This window comes from Littorina saxatilis, linkage group LG6, assembly GCF_037325665.1.
Source record: "Littorina saxatilis isolate snail1 linkage group LG6, US_GU_Lsax_2.0, whole genome shotgun sequence".
Classification (NCBI taxonomy): domain Eukaryota; kingdom Metazoa; phylum Mollusca; class Gastropoda; order Littorinimorpha; family Littorinidae; genus Littorina; species Littorina saxatilis.
Genome location: NC_090250.1, coordinates 52,884,064 through 52,899,122, shown reverse-complemented (window position 1 = coordinate 52,899,122; position 15,059 = coordinate 52,884,064). Strand labels below are relative to the sequence as shown.

The 15,059-nt window shown below is 44.2% G+C and overlaps 1 protein-coding gene across 1 annotated transcript in view; it reads left to right on the top strand.

Moving 5' to 3' along the window:
• LOC138969523 (cilia- and flagella-associated protein 337-like) overlaps window positions 1-5,959 on the top strand; it is a gene marked incomplete in the record, with an annotated part of 96,679 nt that extends 90,720 nt beyond the window's left edge. Inside the window, 2 exon segments of the mRNA XM_070342346.1 lie at window positions 4,968-5,077; window positions 5,426-5,959. Coding sequence (XP_070198447.1) covers window positions 4,968-5,077; window positions 5,426-5,588 — 273 coding nt within the window.
• Window positions 5,960-15,059: the final 9,100 nt, after the last annotated feature.

Below are 15,059 nucleotides of genomic sequence, written 5' to 3'. Positions count from 1 at the left end.
GAATTTCTCAATGAGATAATAAAGTATTCTTATTCTTATTCTTATTCTTAACCCCTCAGTACATGCAATAATTATTTCAAAAAGCAACAGACAGGTATGGTTCCAACAAATTAATTTCCCCACTACCCCGTATTGATTTATATAAAACCAGTTTAGCGTTTTCGGGCTCAGCAATTTGGAATTCTTTGCCATGCTAGATAAAGGGATCAAGCACTATCAAACACTTTAAATCGCAGCTTCGCAATTATTTGTTGTCACGCTCAGGTACATTCTAAAGTTGTTGCTACTTTGTATGATCGCCCAAAGTAAAATGTATCCCTATCTTAACCCATGTATATTCTGTTTTTGCCAAATGACGATGATGATGATGATGATGATGATGATGATGATGATGATGATGATGATGATGTAGCTGATGACGAGGATGCGGATGAGAAGGATGAGTCTGCGTGTTATGGATTGTGTGGGCGTGTGTGTGCGTGAGTGAGTTGGATTGTGTGCGGGTGTGTATGTATGTGCGTGTGTGTGTGTGCATGCGTACACAGGTATTCTTGACGTGGTGTAAATGTAGGAGTGAGTGCTGCAGATTAATTTTGTTTGTTTGTATCCCTTTGCATTATTTTGATATGTCAGTTTAAACGTGTTTTTATTCATTTGATATTCGTAAAGATCATGTAGTAGTTGCGATAATGCATGATTAATCTTTACATGTTTAACTTTTTATTCGTTCTGTGTGTGTGTGTGTGTGTGTGTGTGTGTGTGTGTGTGTGTGTGTGTGTGTGTGTGTGTGTGTGTGTGTGTGTGTGTGTGTGTGTGTGTGTGTGTGTGTGTGTGTGTGTGTGTGTGTGTGTGTGTGTGTCGGTTTACGATTGTCATTGTATCCATCCTAATACATGTTTAGTTTTAGCAGGGACAGATTGTAAGACGAGGCGTCAGCCTAAAATCTCCATCCTTGAGTAATAAAGTTCGTTCGATCGTTCGTTCTCTGTCTCTGTCTCTGTCTCTGTCTCTCTCTCTCTCTCTCTCTCTCTCTCTCTGTCTCTCTCTGTCTCTGTCTCTCTGTCTCTGTCTCTCTCTCTCTCTCTCTCTCTCTCTCTCTCTCTCTCTCTCTCTCTCTCTCTCTCTCTCTCTCTCTCTCTCTCTCTCTACATATTCTATAAACTATTCGACTCCCATATCCAGCCCATGCTCAATTATGCGGCAGAAGTCTGGGGCCTTGATGCAGACCATTCACCTATTGAAAAGGTGCATCTGTTTGCCCTTAAGAGGTTTCTGAACACAAGCATGAACACACCAAACACACTTGTGTATGGAGAAACTGGCAGACACCCGTTATTTGTCAACACGTTTGTTAAGTCCATACGATTTTGGTTGCGCATCCTGAAAATGCCTAGTCATCGATTGCCACAGAAAGCTTATAAAATGCTGCTTTATTTACACGAACAAAATAAAAGAACATGGGCGTCATCAGTTTGCTATGTGCTATACAAATACGGCTTTGACCAAGTTTGGATTCAACAAGGCGTTGGAAATGAAAATGCGTTCATAACGGAATTCAAGAACAGACTAGTCACATTATACAAGCAAGAGTGGATAGAAACCGTACAAAGTAAAGAACGATTCCTTTTCTATAGCACTTTCAAGTCAGCCTTCATACTTAAATGACCTGAAGCACGTCAAAGCAAGAAACTGCCTGATTAGGTTAAGACTTGGTGTCTCGCCACTCAAAGTGCACCGATTACGACACATTCGGTCGTCAACAGCTGTAGATTACTTGTGTCCATTCTGCGCAAACGAGACCGAAGATGAAATTCATTTTGTTTTGAAATGTCCAAAATATGCTGATATTCGTGAGTACTACATACCTGCAAAATATTACAACCGTCCATCAAGCTTTAAACTGGCGCTACTTCTAGCGACACCAAACAGACCAATATTACTTTGACTTCCAACCTTTCATCATGAACGCGTTTAAAATACGCAGTGTATGAGTGGGTACAGTGAATATGAGATATTGCACGATCTTGTTTTATGTGTATGCTATTTTTGTTGTTTTTGTCGATTGCTTAAAAAAATAGTAATAATGTTTTGTTTTTTGAAAACGTTAATGTGATGCTATGTATCAGGTATGCAACGATTATGCATATAACTGCTTGCAGATTTGCGTGGGAAAGGGCATGTGAAGGGATAGATGGAGGGATGAATAGATGGATGACGGATGAATGGTTGGACAGACAGACGGATGATTAGATGGATGGAGGACAGAGGGACATGAGATGGATAGAAGGATGGATGGATGGATGGATGGTTGGCTGGATGGATGGATGGATGGATGGACGGAAAGAGGACAGAGAGACATGAGTGAAGTGCGACAGAGACTGGATTTTGTGCTGATGCATTACTGTCCTTTTTCAAACGTTTTGCTGTTGTAAATGCCTGTTTCCACTGTCGCCATGTCGACTGTCATTACGATGATGATGATTTTTATTGACTCACATGCGAAGCAAAAGTGAGCCTATGTACTCACCCGAGTCGTCCGTCCGTCCGTCCGTCCGTCCGTCCGTCCGTCCGTCCCGGCGTCCGTCCGGAAAACTTTAACGTTGGATATTTCTTGGACACTATTAAGTCTATCAACACCTGATGTGGCCTGATGGTGTATGGTTACAAGATCTCAAAAAAAATGTGCGGCAACTTGACCTCACTTCAAGTTCAAGGTCACAGGGGCCGTAATTGTTGTCTTAAAAACGACCAGTTTTCACATTTTCGCATTTTTTTCTGAAGTTATCGAGAATGGCAACCTTAGCTATGTATGCTATACAGGGCAATGTAAGCCCTATCTTTGGACACCAGTTTGGTTGACCTTGCTTCAAGGTCAAGGTCGCAAGGGTCCTTTAAAGTTGGATTGTATACATATTTTGAAGTGACCTTGACCCTGAACTATGGAAGATAACTGTTTCAAACTTAAAAATTATGTGGGGCACATGTTATGCTTTCATCATGAGACACATTTGGTCACATATGATCAAGGTCAAGGTCACTTTGACCCTTATGAAATGTGACCAAAATAAGGTAGTGAACCACTAAAAGTGACCATATCTCATGTCGATACTATTTAACTCTGCCTCGTTATTAGCCATTGAGTATAACTGTTTTATCACCATTGTTTTATTGTTGTTCTTTGGCCATTTACGTTGAATGACTTGTTATACATTGACATTGATAGTTTTATTCTTCTTCTTCTTCGTCGTTCGCTAGATAGTTTTATTATAAGAACCTTTTTTTTTAATTCCTATTAACTCGATGTTCTTTAACTATGTTTGTAAATTGTTAGAGGATCTTTTAGTAGAAGTGTTTAACTGTCGAAGCTGCTTTTACCTAAGAGACCGACTGTATATTGTGCTGTTGTACTTGTCAGACTTGATTGTACCAAGTCCTTCACATGTTGTAATGCGCTTAGAGCCAAATATTTTTGTTTTTTGTAAGGGATAGGCGCAATATAAATACACTTTATTATTATTATTATTAGAAAGAGCCAATAAGCACCATTGTACTTCCTATGTCTTGAATTAACAGCTTTGTGTTGCATGACCTTGGATGACCTTGACCTTGGGTCAAGGTCACATGTATTTTGGTAGGAAAAATGTGTAAAGCAGTTCTTAGTGTATGATGTCATTGCTAGGTTTAGTTATTTGACCTTGACCCTGAAGGTCAAGGTCATGTAAAGGTCAAGGTCAAGCATGTGAGTCGTATGGGCTTTGCCCTTCTTGTTATGATTAATATTACTATGATTATTTTCCATGAAGCATGAATATTGAAACTTTGTACACCCCGAATTGAAATGGGCCCAAGGCCTAATCAATAAACCATCCAGACTCCAGACTCTCTCTCTCTCTCTCTCTCTCTCTCTCTCTCTCTCTCTCTCTCTCGCTCTCTCTCTCTCTCTCTCTCTCTCTCTCTCTCTCTCTCTCTCTCTCTCTCTCTCTCTCTCTCTCTCTCTCTCTCTCTCTCTCTCTCTCTCTCTCTCTTAAAAGTCACAAAATTACAAAAAGTCACAGTGATGGAAGACTTCGTTCTGATTATTTTCATATTGATCATATCTGTCCATAAAGCATCAGTGTTTCATTACGCAAGAATGTATGTATAGCCTACAACGTGTATATAGCCATGTGAATAGTTTTTCTGCCTTTTATCTTTTGTAATTGTTTTACGTTTGTATATATATATGTATTTAAGATTAGAATAGTCCCTCTCTGGGCGAGGGCTGGTTGAAAAGAAGCTCGTTTATATTGCTTATGCCACAACCCTCGTAAAATAAAATTTGATTTGATTTGATTTGATTTGATCTCTCTCTCTCTCTCTCTCTCTCTCTCTCTCTCTCTCTCTCTCTCTCTCTCTCTCTTTCTTTCTCTCTCTCTCTCTCTCTCTCTCTCTCTCTCTCTCTCTCTCTCACACACACACACGTTATTGCAACTATGCTGCAATTTCCACACTATATTGTTTTCGTATTTTCGAGTGTGTATTAGTAACTATAACCTTTTTTCTTCTTACTATATGTATAGATATTATTTGCGTCTGTATTAAGTGTTTGTATAAGGGACAGGTTGTAAGATTAGGCTTTGCCTAAAACCTCTATCCTTTGGTAATAAAGTTCAGTTTCAGTTTCAGTTCTCTCTCTCTCTCTCTCTCTCTCTCTCTCTCTCTCTCTCTCTCTCTCTCTCTCTCTCTCTCTCTCTCTCTCTCTCTCTTTCAAACACACACATACACACCCACACACACACACACACATACACACACACACACATACACACACGCACACATACACAAACACACACAACCGCACGCACACACACACACACACACTCACACAATCAAACTCACACGATGCGAAAGTGCTAAAGAAAAGTGCTATGATGGTGGAAGAAATAAGAGCGCGTCTTATTGCCATGGCAACGTGTGTGTGCCTTCAGACGCCGGGGCGGCGCAAGGTCGCCGATGCAGAGCTGGGGCGATCCAAACGGTACGACATTGGACTCCAGTACTTCGCCCGCAAGAAAGCTGTCATCTCCAAATCCAAAAGGTAATACATATACCCACCGGACTTGCTTCACTATCTCAAGCTCACACAGACACACACACAAACACACACGCACACATACATACGGACGCACGCACGCGCACGTACATACACACCACAGACACAAACGCGCACACACACACACACAAACACACACACGAACAAACAAACACACACTTACATACACACACACACACACATAAACAAAAACATGTACACACATTCACACACACACATACACACACACATGCAGAAACTTACACACACGCACACGCACACACACACACACACACACACACACACACACACACACACACCTTTAACTGACCACTGCCATTGTTGTGTCACCAGCCACCTGAACGACGAGACGCACAACCCCTACTCGAGTAGTGGCAACGTGGTGCCGTACCAGTCGCTGCGCTTCCACACCCTGGACATCGATCCCGCCATGCCGGACAGGACGGAGATTGACGACCACCTGGTCAAGGCAGACAACCTCCACCTGCCCGACTGACCAGCGGGACACGCCATGTCCACACAGCTCAATGTTGAGAGGGGCCCTCCTTCCCCTGAAAGCGATCGTGTACAGCCGTAGCATCATGCAGGAAGGATAAACGGTGTCCGGAAATAACTCTGTCGGGTTGTGGAAGAGTTGATACTCTTGCTTTTACTGAGACAAACTTCCCCACGTGACATTATCCAGTCACTAGGGAGGGGTGTGTCTGAAACACGCGGACACGGAGCACGTGTGGACAACTTACCTCACTAAAAAGCAAGTGTAATCACTCTGTCTAAACCCATACACTCCCGACACAGCTATTTCCGGAGTTCGTCTATCCAGCACCAACCAACAAACACAACGCCCTCTCACGGGGGATAACCTGTTCAAGGCCGAGCAGAAGCCGAAGGCGGCGCCTGACACGTGTGAAGGCAAGTTTTGTCTGTTTTCTAGGTATTGTTTGATTTATGTCGGGATTTAAGGTAAGCTACTGATTCAGCGATGACTAAATTTGTTTCTCGATGCATAAAAAGTCAGGGAGCGGTTGATATTTGACCGTAAATAGCCTTCAAAGCTGAAAATGTCGGCGATCGAGCACCAGAAATGGCTGTTCGATGGGTTTTGCAAGTAGAAATGTGCTTTATTTCACCAAATCAGCTCGTATTTGGTATGGGTACGGGATTCTAGAGGACGAAGGAGCCATAAGAGGTGCAAAGAAGTGCTATTTGGGAGTGAGCGCAAGGGCAGCTGATGGCGGTGCCATTTGATGTCTGATTCGATCGCGGGGATGCATCGGCCGTAGTTTGGGGGGGGGGGGGGGGTAGCAGCAGCAGCAGATATTAACGGGAAGCGTCGTTTTGCGCTCTGTGTCTCAGTCTGATAATCATCGGTCCACGGCTATTGCCAGTTTCTCTCTGACTGCATGCTGAATTATTGCGCGAATCTATCAAAACAAGAATACAGAGTTATCTCCCATATGTTTTTCGCGAGCACTGATCTAAATTTGAGATCAGTGTTCGCGAGACAAAAATGATTTCAGATTGGCCGACTTCGACAGTTCTTCTTCTTCTTCGTTCATGGGCTTAGACTCCCACGTTCACTCATGTTTTTAGCACGAGTGGATTTTTACGTGTATGACCGTTTTTACCCCGCCATTCAGGCAGCATACGCCGATTTCGGGGGAGACTTCGACAGTGATCTCCGTTATTTTCTTCACAGTTATAATAAAGACATCGTTCTAAGGTCAAAACAAGTCGAAATTTTGAGACAGCTGTCGGAAGGAGACCGTGATATATGGTTGCATCACTCTCAACTGGTTACAGAAATAAGAAGAGCAAACGCTCGATCGAGTCACTTTCGCAGTTCTGAATATTATATGAGGCATCAGATGGACAGGAAGAAATTGCTATTCACAACACAATGAGTCACGTTCACATAAAATTTGAGCCCGGTCACTTTTATAGTTTCCGAGAAAAGCCCAACGTTAAGTTGTGTGTTGCCGAACAGAAAAGGCTAGTTATCTCCCTTGTTTTTCTGATAACGTTCGTAAAAGGCTACAGATGTAAATACTTTGATGTAAAGAATAATCCTACAAAGTTTCAATCACATCCGATGAACTTTGTCAAAGATATAAAATGTCTAATTTTTCCTTTGACGCTGACCTGTGACCTTAAAAAAGGTCAAAGGTCAACGAAACCATCGTTAAAGTGTAGAGGTCATTGGAGGTCACGACTAAACAAAATATGAGCCCGATCGCTTTGATAGTTTCCGAGAAAAGTCCAACGTTAAGGTGGTGTCTACGGACGGCCGGCCGGGCGGACGGCCGGCCGGACAGACTAACACTGACCGATTACATAGAGTCACATTTTCTCAAGTGACTCAAAAATCGTCTGCTCCGGCGCGCGCCGAAGCCAATGTTGATTATCACGTGACACTTTAGAGTTGTTTGCACAGTAAATACATCCGCGAAAGATAGCTCGCTTGAAATTGTCTTACATATCAATTCCTTTGTAATTTAAAAATTACACAACACCATGAAAAAACATTATCGACGATCGCGAATCTGCTCATATACATAACATATTACGAAAAGATCTAAATATGTCAAAAATCGATTTCTTACCCACAGAAAGAAAACCAAGGCATCCTGTCAGGGATAGAATGAAACCCGAAGGGAAGTAACTCATTTTTGACCTGAGTTGATGATGCTCTGTGTCTCTGCCTGGGTTTGAGCAAGTTGAAGTGCAATCACATAGTCCGCACTGAGTTAAAGGTTGTTTTATAAAGATTCCAATCCTTTTGATAATTTGAAATAATAAGGTCCCCACAGTGGCCCCCACCATCCACCACCCCCCCCCCCCCTCCCCCTCCCCCACCGGAAATAATGTCATCAAAGACATTAAAAGAAGAAGAAGAAAAAACAAACACGTATTGGCAATATCGCCAGGAAGAACTTTTATCCAAAGTCTCTGTTCAATAGTTTTCTTGGAATCACTCTACACACTGGCCAACACATACCAATACCAACACCCTTGTCTCGATTCCTGGTCTAACTGTCAAAAAAACCCATTCAGTCAAAACAGTTTATGAAACAACACATTTCAGTACTATTGGAAATGTGCTGCTGATCACTACTGGCAAATGGCTACTCTGCACTGGGGCATTGCTTGCAGTGACGCGTAAGGCTGGCTTTCCATTTATATACTTTAGAACAGCCCCCACAGACATATCGCCTGCCCTCGTGGCTTCTCCTCCTGTGGTCGGCCAGACTACTTCTACTAGCAAACTTCTTTGCACATTTGTGGCACTCAAAAGGTCTTTCATCTGAGTGTTTGTTCTTGTGGTGCATTTCGAGCAACTTTGGTCGGTTGAACGTTTTAAGACACCCTGGTTCTGTACACACCACGGGTTCACCTTGGTAGTGCACTTGCCTTATATGTCTCTTTAGATTTTTGCCATAGGCGAACGATTTGCCGGAGCAGCGCATCCGGATGGACCTGGCACAGGTGCATCTACTTCTTCCTCCACCTCCTCTGCCACAAGAACCATTTCTTAGTCTTCAGACTGCATCTGTATAAACAGATGCTCCAAACCCATTAGAATGAGTGTGTGTGGGTGTGCATGTATGGGTGTGTATGTACGTGCGTGCGTGCGTGTGTGTGTGTGTGTGTGTGTGTGTGTGTGTGACGTGTGTGGGCCGGGTGTACACGAGAGACAGCTATTTGGCTTAGTGTGTGTGCCGTTATCTAAGGGCAACAGGGCACATGCGCTTCTAAGTTGATCACTATTTACATTGACAATGATGCACAAAACCGTTTTGCTGCACTGTACAGATTGTACGCTTTTCTGAAATTTCGTTCACACGTGCCGCGTCTGCTATCCAGTTCGCGGTAGGATTAGAATACTGTCATGACGTGGATTGTAGTGTGAATAAGGTGTTATTTTTGGCTCACGTAAGTGTAGCCTATGCGATGATAAACTTTGTCTGTCTGTGCGTGCGTGCGTGCGTGCGTGCGTGCGTGCGTGTGTGTGTGTGTGTGTGATAGAAACTTTAACATTTCCGAGTCTATGGATAAAGCTCGCATAAGAAGATTACGTCTCGGTCAAAAGTGTTTGACGTGTGTGATAGAAACTAACTATTTGAAGACGTCACATTATGACGTAAGAGGGTTAGACGTCACGCAAAGGAATTACTGAAAGTCTCGGTCATTGTTATTGTGAGCGGGCCGAGACTATAGTTGGCAGATCCAGGGTCTCGCTTTCTTGCACAGTTTCACCTATGCTTACTGTGTGTGTGTGTGTGTGTGTGTGTGTGTGTGTGTGTGTGTGTGTGTGTGTGTGTGTGTGTGTGTGTGTGTGTGTGTGTGTGTGTGTGTGTGTGTGTGTGTGACGGAGTGATTGAGTTTGTGTTACTGTTTGTCGATTTCTTACGTGAGCCTTGAAGGCTTCGCCTCTTGTTCTGTATATGTGTTCTGCCCCATCTTATTACACTGACTTCAATCTTCACACTAAAACACTCCAACACACAATTTTGGGAGGACGCAGACTTATTATTTCCTCACACAAAATATAACAATTCTTCACCTAAAGAAAACAACATCAATACCAACAACTTCTTGTCCACACCATTCTTACAATCTCTACACTCACTCCACACACGGGATTAATGATATAAAGAAATTATTTCAATAATTAATTAATGCACAAGGTAAAGTGTTGACAGACACTCACGAGTTCGTAACACGGCTCACTATATGTCGTCATTTACACCTCCTTGTGCCGTTGATTCCACGCAGACGATGAATTCCCAGAAACTCTCATTTTAGATGCCACATGCACCCTTCACATTTCTCCCCGAGAAACACTTCCACCTTTTACGTTTCTCCCCGAGAAACACTTTCGCCATTTAACGAAAAGAACCGTCGTCTCTACGACCGGTGATGATGGAGACTCCTCCGTCCAGCCATCTGCGCCGATGTGGTCTCTCTCTCCACCATCGTCACGCCTCTTCCGTGTGAGGACCGTCCCTCGTTCACGCATCATGAGCCCTCGTCATGGACATGAAACTCCTAAAGAATTAACCCAAGTCTTAATACACATTCTCTTAAACCATCTCCTCTTCCTAAACTGAAGTCAAGTAACATCTCTCTCGTTTATTCCACATTCACATTCCGTTCACAGTCAAAATCCAAACTATACTTCATCCCTGAATCACTTAATCCACCCCTGACACTACCATACATAGTATCACTGTCTTAAACATAACATAAATGCGTAACAGCAATTATGTTCAAGAATTTACCAACAAAAACCATAACACAATCACAACAAGAATTCTCTCAAAATTTCACACTAGAATTTAGTGCACTTTGTATACACTTACATTACATTCCAGCTATGTATTCAATCTTCAATAATATACAACATAGTAAATCATTTACCTCAAGAGACCCGTCTCTTGAAAGAGTGTTTGTCCCCGACAAACCTGACAAACGCCAGACACCTTGCTCGGTTGAGCATCTACAACGTTGTGACGTTATTAAACCCAGACCAGCTACATTTCTCATAAACACAACTCATGTCAAACTATGGTTTTCTCGTGCATCCCACGAAACCCGTGATAACGCTTCTCCGGTTACATACACATCGCACTTCAGTATTTAGGGAGGTTAACACCACGACGTGGTTTCACATCACAAATATCATACCCACATCTTTGTGACAAATACCAAACCGATGTCAAATACGAGCTGATTTGGTGAAATAAAGCACATTTCTACTTGCGAAACCCATCGAACAGCCATTAGGCTAAGCGAGAGAGTTCTCGTGATTGTTTTAATTAAATAATTCATTCATAAAAACTAGAGACTATGTTTCTGATCAAAACGAATGATTAAAGGCACAGTAAGCTTTCCGGTAAACCATCACAGATACTGTCAGGCTTTTACACACAGTACAAACATCATTCCATTTGAACGCTCACCAAACGGGAACATCCAAGGTGCCCTACGTAAAGAGCGAGCAATTTTCAAAGAATTAATTTTGCGGATTGTGTCAGAGACAATCGGACCGTGGTGCGTTTTGGCGCGAGACCTAACTTTTAAAATCTAAATAATAAATTGACAGCTTGTTACACAAACATTCTTAAATCATAAAAGAATTCTTTTTTCATCAAGACAAGATCAGTACAATTCGAAGTTTTGAAAGTTTGAAAAAAGAAAAGCCCGGAAGCAGGGTCACGCAAGGTCGTGGTTCTCGTAGCAGACGACGGTTTATGTCTCTCGCCAGTTCCTCTGAACAGTCAAAAGCCATCGCTAGAGTTCTTGTGAACCCCAGCCGTTTGTTTCGTGCATAGTCAGAGGTACTTAATAACGTGCTATTGCAGATAAGCTCACAGCGAGTCGCATTCAAATTACTAACTGACGACTAAATTGTGAAAAAGGGAAACTTGATCACACGGGTTCACGATGGCTCAGGGGTAAGATAAACCACACAAAAATAAATTCTTTGAAAATTGCTCCCTCTTCACGGAGGGCACCTAGGATGTTCTCAAGCGGTGAGTGTTTAAATGAAAGGGTGTTTGTACTGTGTGTAAAAGCCTGACAGTATCTGTGATGGTTTACAGGAGGCTTACTGTGCCTTTAATCTGCTGTATCATTCGCTTGTCGCAAAGCTCCGCCTACGCGCATCTCTCAAATATGACCTTCTCTTGTCTACTGGCTCGGAAGATTTATTCTACTCCCAAATAGCACTTCTTTGCACCTCTTATGACTCTTTCGTCCTCTAGAATCCCGTACCCATACCAAATACGAGCTAATTTGGTGAAATAAAGCACATTTCTACTTGCAAAACCCATCGAACAGCCATTTCCGGTGCTCGATCGCCGACTTTGAAGGCTATTTACGGTCAAATATCAACCGCTCCCTGACTTTTTATGCATCGAGAAACAAATTTAGTCATCGCTGAATCAGTAGCATACCTTAAATCCCGACATAAATCAAACAATACCTAGAAAACAGACAAAACTTGCCTTCACACGTGTCAGGCGCCGCCTTCGGCTTCCGCTCGGCCTTCAGCAGGTTATCCCCCGTGCCTCTCGGGACAGGAGGCAGCCAGGTTGTTGACCTTTGACTCACCTTAGCATTTAATCAAGAGAGTCCTAGTATTGAGGAGTGTTTAGCCGTCCGGCCGGATGACTGTCCATAGATGAAAAACGTAACGTTGATGTTTTGTTGGATGTTATTGAAGCTAGAGCTTTGCAAGTTCACATGCTTCATTGGTTTGATGATATTGAAGCTAGAGCTTTGCAAGTTCTCATGTCTCAGTTCTGCGTCTCTCGTGGATCATTCTGGGCCTATCTTTTTGTATTGTTTCTTGAAACCAAGGCTTTCTTTTGATTGCGTGTTCACCTGTAAGAGGAGAAACATCGTATGATTGCTGATAATCTTTTGTGTCATTTACTTCTATCGGTGTGTGATCGATGCCTTAACTGTTTATATAGGCGAACCTTCGACTTGCCAGTTTTGCCTTTGTCACATCATGTATCTTAGTCAATAAAACCGCTCTGCTTCGTTGCCAGTGTTGTTGTTTTTCTTTGTTTGTTTGTCTGTTTTAAACTCTCTACTTGTAATCAGTAGAGTCTTAGTAATGAGCCGTGTTAGGTCGGCTGAAAAGGGGAGTCACTGATGTGTGTCTGCTGACAGTTAATGCATGCACACTTAGTCCCCTTTGCTCAGTCTGAGAAGGAAAGGAGAACAAAAGAACAACACAGGATGATACTCCCAAACCACAGGCACATGACACAGTGAGTGGGTGGTTGTCGTCGAGGTGGGGGGGGGGGGGGGGGGGACGGGGGGTTGAACTCTACTCCTGAATTCCAATACAATGCAGGAGGACCCCCCTGCCACAAGACCACGCCTCCCAACACACATACAGGCGCCACCCCCTAAACCGAAAGTCCAAATCACAGGCATATGAAACTGGTTGTGTGTGTCTCTCCTCAGTTTTGACAGCCTTCGTATCAAGTCAAGTCAAGTATTTTATTGTTTTGGGCCCAGAGGGCTTTGAAACAAAGATATAATTTTAACAAAAAAAGGTAACAAATCAGACAGTTAATAAATGTATACAAATTGAGCGGACAAATACAACAATACTATACAACCAAACAAAATAAATTGGCAATATACACTTCCATACATACAAACAAAAATAAAAGAAAAATAGGTTTCACATTACAGAAAGGGGGGGGGGGGGGCCGGGCTATCCTCTTGCCTTGAATTAGAGCTCCCCATCTCCCACACCCCTTCCCCCTCTCACCCAGTGCCACTGTGGAATGCCTGTTCCTCCCACACCCCTTCCCCCTCTCACCCAGTGCCACTGTGGAATGCCTGTTCCTCCCACACCCCTTCCCCCTCTCACCCAGTGCCACTGTGGAATGCCTGTTCCTCCCACACCCCTTCCCCCTCTCACCCAGAGCCACTGTGGAATGCCTGTTCCTCCCACACCCCTTCCCCCTCTCACCCAGAGCCACTGTGGAATGCCTGTTCCTCCCACACCCCTTCCCCCTCTCACCCAGAGCCACTGTGGAATGCCTGTTCCTCCCACACCCCTTCCCCCTCTCACCCAGAGCCACTGTGGAATGCCTGTTCCTCTCACACCCCTTCCCCCTCTCACCCAGAGCCACTGTGGAATGCCTGTTCCTCCCACACCCCTTCCCCCTCTCACCCAGAGCCACTGTGGAATGCCTGTTCCTCCCACACCCCTTCCCCCTCTCACCCAGTGCCACTGTGGAATGCCTGTTCCTCTCACACCCCTTCCCCCTCTCACCCAGTGCCACTGTGGAATGCCTGTTCCTCCCACACCCCTTCCCCCTCTCACCCAGTGCCACTGTGGAATGCCTGTTCCTCCCACACCCCTTCCCCCTCTCAATCAATCAATATCAATATGAGGCTTATATCGCGCGTATTCCGGGGGTACAGTTCTAAGCGCAGGGATTTTTATTTTATTTTTTGTATGCTATTTATATCGCGCACATATTCAAGGCGCAGGGATTTATTTATGCCGCGTGAGATGGAATTTTTTTACACAATACATCACGCATTCACATCGGCCAGCAGATCGCAGTCATTTCGGCGCATATCCTACTTTTCACGGCCTATTATTCCAAGTCACACGGGTATTTTGGTGGACATTTTTATCTATGCCTATACAATTTTGCCAGCAAAGACCCTTTTGTCAATCGTGGGATCTTTAACGTGCACACCCCAATGTAGCGTACACTGTGGAATGCCTGTTCCTCACACACACCACATGGTAGACATGCACACCGCCCCTAGACTTGCCTTCACACGACACTTTGCTCCTAGACTTTCCTTTACACGACACTTTGCTTGTTGACGTATTGACTTTCCGACAACACGTATTTACTCTCTTTCGGCCCGCCCGTCTACTCCCTTTCGGCCCGCCTGTCTACTCGCGTGCACCCCCAGGATCTATATTATTTGTATTTGTCGAAGCGTTTTGTAGCCCCCATTGAGCGGTTCACAGAACGCCAGGCACAGGGTAGCGTTTTGTAGCCCCCATTGAGCGTTTCACAGAACGCCTGGCACAGGGTAGCGTTTTGTAGCCCCCATTGAGCGGTTCAGAGAACGCCAGGCATAGGGAAGCGTTATGTAGCCCCCATTGAGCGGTTCACAGAACGCCAGGCACAGGGTAGCGTTTTGTAGCCCCCATTGAGCGGTTCAGAGAACGCCAGGCACAGGGAAGCGTTTTGTAGCCCCCATTGAGCGGTTCAGAGAACGCCAGGCACAGGGAAGCGTTTTGTAGCCCCCATTGAGCGGTTCACAGAACGCCAGGCACAGGGTAGCGTTCTGTAGCCCCCATTGAGCGGTTCACAGAACGCCAGGCACAGGGTAGCGTTTTGTAGCCCCCATTGAGCGGTTCACAGAACGCCAGGCACAGGGTAGCGTTTTGTAGCCCCCATCGAGC